This window comes from Merops nubicus, unplaced genomic scaffold (genome assembly GCF_000691845.1).
Source record: "Merops nubicus isolate BGI_N331 unplaced genomic scaffold, ASM69184v1 scaffold9472, whole genome shotgun sequence".
Classification (NCBI taxonomy): Eukaryota; Metazoa; Chordata; class Aves; order Coraciiformes; family Meropidae; genus Merops; species Merops nubicus.
The window spans coordinates 2289-7106 of NW_008594220.1; the positions used below are offsets into that span (position 1 = coordinate 2289).

The 4818-nt window shown below is 50.2% G+C and overlaps 1 protein-coding gene across 1 annotated transcript in view; it reads left to right on the forward strand.

Annotated features, from left to right (window-relative positions):
* LSM4 (LSM4 homolog, U6 small nuclear RNA associated (S. cerevisiae)) overlaps positions 1-3040 on the forward strand; it is a gene marked incomplete at its 5' end in the record, with an annotated part of 5324 nt that extends 2284 nt beyond the window's left edge. Inside the window, 2 exons of the mRNA XM_008935682.1 lie at positions 686-869; positions 2935-3040. Coding sequence (XP_008933930.1) covers positions 686-869; positions 2935-3023 — 273 coding nt within the window. The remainder of the gene's footprint in view (positions 1-685; positions 870-2934) is intronic.
* Between the last annotated feature and the right edge of the window lie 1778 nt (positions 3041-4818).

Genomic DNA, 4818 nt, shown 5'->3' on the forward strand with positions numbered 1-4818 from the left:
CAGAGTTGTTGTTGGGCTTCGAGGCTCCATTCCTCTTCCCTCAGCCAGCCTGGCTATGGGAGAGGGACCTTGATAGGTCCTGGAAAAGCCCCAAAACAATGTTAAAGAGCTAAAACCCAACGTGTGGAGGTGGCTGCTCCGAACTGGGCACCTGGAGGGTTTCTGTGAGCTCCGTATTTTCCATGCTGTGTTTCTGGAGCTCTGGTGGCACACACCCCACAGCCAGCTGGCTCCAGCCTGGCCTCGTCCACACCCCAGAGGAGTGAAGGAGTGGGGTGACTCCCAGCTGGAGCAGAAACCTGGCCACAGCTGGGGTTTTCTTCCCAGAGTTGGGTTGTTTGTGGCTGGTTGGGTTGTTTGTGGCTGTTCTGTGCGACTTAGCACCCTGCCCTCCCTAATCCTGGGAAGGGGCTTCTTGCCTCAGCCTCTTCCTTTGTGCTCTGTGAGGTGAAACAAAGCAAACCTACAGCTGCTCGTGGCTGAGTGCCCTCCTCCCCCCAGCTTGTAGGGCTTTGGAGGAAAAAAAAATAGGGTTTTTTTCAGCTAGTTAGAGCTTAATGCTTTCAAAATAAGATTGGCAGAGCCCTCAAACTCTCCAGAAATGATGGAAATCCTCCAACGTCCCCCAAAGTGATACAAAAGCACCATGGCTTTGTTCACAGCCTAACTCATTGCTCCCCACTAGGATGGAGACAAGTTCTGGAGAATGCCTGAGTGCTACATCCGTGGCAGCACCATTAAATACCTGCGTATCCCTGATGAAATCATTGACATGGTGAAAGAAGAGGTGGTGTCCAAGGGCAGAGGCCGTGGAGGGATGCAACAGCAGAAGCAACAGAAGGGCCGTGGTGTTGGAGGTGCTGGGCGAGGTAATGCTCCTGTTTGGGTTTTCAGCTTGGAGAGGGGTGAGCAGGATCCCTGAAATGTCAAGATTTCACCTCTTGTGCAAGGAAGGAGCAGCTCCTGCTTCTCAGCTATAAACCCAGGGCACGTGGCTGGGGGAAGCTGGAGCTGCTCCTGTGTGGGATCCAGCTGAGCGAGCGCTTTGCCTCACTCCTGAGGCAACCTCTGCCAACGACCAGAAAGGATTCGTGCCAGGGATGTGCCTCCTTCATTCCTGGAGTTGGGCAGGAGCTTAAAAGAGTCTGAACTTGACTGTTTCTACCCCTCCTGGCTGATTCAGGAGTGTGGCCCCACAAATCTTGGAAGCCTGGGAGGGAAACAAATGGCTGTTCTGTTTGAAAATAGACTGGGCTCTGACCACGGCAGTGATAGGAAAACCTCATCTTTTCCCCCATTATAATGGGGCTTTTGATCTCCTGGCTTGTTGATTTATTTGTTTAAAAATATCTGAGGGTTTGCATTCCTCCTGCTCGACATGAATAATTCACCTTTCTGATAAAAGGGGAGGTGGCTGCTTCGCAAGAAATAGGTCACCAAAACAACTCTTCCTTCCCTGTCCCACTTTGTGTGGCTGGGTGATGTCAGAGCACTTCAGCCTGGGGTTCTCCTTGCTCTTTTCTCCTCAGACTGTCCTGCTGGAAGCCCAAGACCCATTTCTTCCTTTTTGGGCTCACCCCTCCTGCCACATCTTTGCAATTTGCTGTGTGGTCGCCTCGCTCAGCCCCGGGGTTGCTCTTAGGACTGGAAGAGCTTAAAACTCCTGAGTGCACTCACTTGTTGCAACAAAATTGAGTTCAGCCTGGGAAATCTCAAGGTTTAGAAGGAAATCTGGGGTCTGAGATGTTGGTGGGTGATGTCTCTCTGCTGAGCACCCTTAAGGAGCTGCCTGCAGGCTGGTGATGCGTGGAGCAAGAACCCAGCGATTTCTGCTGCCCCCCTTGAAGCCCCAAGTGTGTGAAAAAACGACCTTTACAAATGTGAAGGCGCCTTTTATTTTTTCCTCCTTCCCTTCTCAGAGCTCTTGGCACAACAGCTTTTTTGGATATGGTTGTTTGGATAAACATTTTCACTGAAATATTTTTCTCTGCTGTGGAAATATCCACCTTGTGGAGAGCAGAGCCGAGCTCCCTTTGAGGTGGAGTTCCCTGCTGGTTTGATGTGCTGCTTAAATTTGCTGATGGAATATTTTAAAGGGAAGCTTTGGCGTTTTGCTAATTAACTAAAAGGTTTGGCTCTCAGGACTGAGACATGATGGGAGGAGGGGAAAGAAAGGGAAAGAAAAAAAAAAGGCAGGACAATTTTGTTGTGAGGCCAGGAGGCAGGAGTGAAGCTATAATTGTGCACACAGTTGAAAGGATTATTGTTTCTGACACTGGTAATCCTTCGTCTTCTACTTCTTGGCTTGCCAACCCAGAAGTACAGCAGCCTCTGCTCAGCTTCCCTGAGAGCAGCCAGAGCCCTGGAGCATCCTGAGTGCTGCAGGGTTAGGAGGAATTTATTGACTTTTTTTTCTGCCTCTGGTTCAGGCAGTGTCTCCTTCCTGAAGCGACTGGAGGGCTCTAGAGAAGCTTCTCTGCCCCGTGCCCAAACTGGGTCTCTGCTGGGTTCTGCCTTTTGTGGCAGAGGAGATCCACTCTGCCTTTATCACTCACATGCCAGGACAGAGAGCAATCCTAGGCTGTGGTTTTTGTTCGAGGTGAATCTGAGCAGGGTGGGTGTGAGGTTGCAGCAGGTCTGCCCACAGCCTCCCAGTACCCAGAGCCCTCTGGAGCCAGGGATCTGTCCAACAGCAAGGCCATGCCTGAGTGGGGTATTTTCTGTTTATAGCTGAACAGTCTTCTAACTGAGTCACCCTCCTCATTGCTTAGGTCCTTAGAGCTGGCAGGGGTCGTGGTACAACCCCCTGATCCCACTGGATCTCCAACGTGTGTGGGGTAAATCCAAAATCCCTGAAGCTCCGAGCGCTGGGGAGATGCTGCTGGCTCACAGCGATGCCCTTACATCTGTGCTCTCTCTTCTTGCCCCCCACAGGTGTGTTCGGTGGCCGTGGCCGAGGAATACCAGGCAGTGGAAGAGGCCAGCAGGAAAAAAAGCCAGGCAGACAATCAGCCAAGCAGTGAGAGCCTTGCTGCACCCCGGGCAGGCACGGTGCCGCCGTGCCGATGGGATTTTACCACCTCAGGGTTGCTGCCTGTTCAAAAGCGTTCCCTTTCTGCTCTTCATTCAGTTGATCAGTGCCCAAATCATGTAGTTTGGAAGCCCCTCACAATTTAATCTGGTGAAGTGGAGTTCATTCACTCCTCGTCACCAGCAAGTCTTTGGAAATACTGAAAAAAAAATCAGTCGTGGTTAAGGACCTAAGTTCTGCCTTCTCCTGAAGGTTGAGGCACGATTTAATTGTTCAGGGTCTGCAGGTTTAATTTAGAAGATTCTCCTGTGCAGTGGTGTAAGAACGAAGGCAAACGCTGTCTGCATTGTTTGGATTTTTTGGGTTTTTTTTTATACTTGAAACTTGTTGCGTTCATAACAGATGCGAGTGTTTTGGTTTAAAAACACTGAACTTGAGGATATTGTGTCTGTACATGAGGAGTTTAAAGGTTTGGGTTTTTTTAAAAACAACAAACTTTTAAGCTGTTGCTTCGCTTCTTTTTCTGGCCAGTCAGTTGTCTCCTATGGTTTAAGGGAGAACTTGGAGTCAGCTGGCCTTCAAGGGTTGTTTCCAAGAGTTTGGTGATAAATGAGGGTTTCTTAATTAGATTATTACCAATTTGACTTCAGATTAGAAGTTTCCTTTGAAGGAAAGGGGTTTTTGTGTTTCCTTGTGGAAGGCTGGTGTGCTCCGTGTGATTCATGAGTGGGTTTTTTTGTCTGAAAAGCCATCAAGATGTTAATTTGATTTTTTTCACCCTTCTTTGAAAGCCCTCTCCCTCATGCCTGTGACACAAAGCCCTGAACTTTGGCAATATTTCTCAAGCTTATTTCTCCTGGTACCTGACTTCACTGTATGTACTCATTTCCTTTCCTTTTCTTTCCAATTATCTTTCCTTGGGGACACAGAGCAGCACATGAGCGTGTCCCTCCTGGAGTTTAGGAGAGCTCCCATGCATCCCCAGCTCGGGTTGCTCTCCAGTCTTCCATCCCAAAGGGTCCCATCAGCAAAATGCACCAGTAAAATACCCTGGCTGATCTGAACTGAGTGTCTGCAGGGGGGAGAAAGAGGCTCTGGCTGTGCCTGAACCCCCAGAGTGGAGGAGATAGCTTCATTTTAGGGGAAAAACTGATATTGTGACTTGTTCTGAACAGGTTTCTTAGTTTGGTTTCAGCTTTTTTTTTTTTTTAAAATTGGGTTCCCATCTTGAAGCCTACTCTCTGCCATCGCCACTACTGAAAAAGAGTAAAGAACCTGCTTTTATATAGACTTATTTTTTTAATGTTTCTAGAACTCCTGGACGGTGGTGAGTAGGAATAAACCAGCAGCCTCTGCGCCCCGCCTCCCTCTCTGTGTGCGACGGCGCCGAGCCCCGCCTGGCCCCCCCCTTCCCAAAACCCTCCCTCGAGCCCTGCTCTAAGGGGCAAAGCCTGGAGCAGATGGGCCAAGCCTGTGGTTTCTAGCAGCAGTTCCTTGTGCTCCTCAGGGAGGCATTGGCAGCAGCTCCCTTCAAAAAAAAAGGATTCTGCCGAGGAGCCGATTCCAGGCGCTGGGAGTGGGGCGCGTGTGTCCTCCCTCCTGGAAACTCAACGTAAACACCCGTGTGGCATTTTAACAAAGCCCGGGCTCAGCCCTGTGTCAGACTTTCCCTTCCCAACCTGCTCCCTCCCTTTCGAGTCCCTGAGGCCGCAGAAACTCCACGTTTCGGCTGCCCCGGTGCGAAGGGAGACGGCGGCAGACCTGCCTGGGTTTCGGGGCTGCGCCCA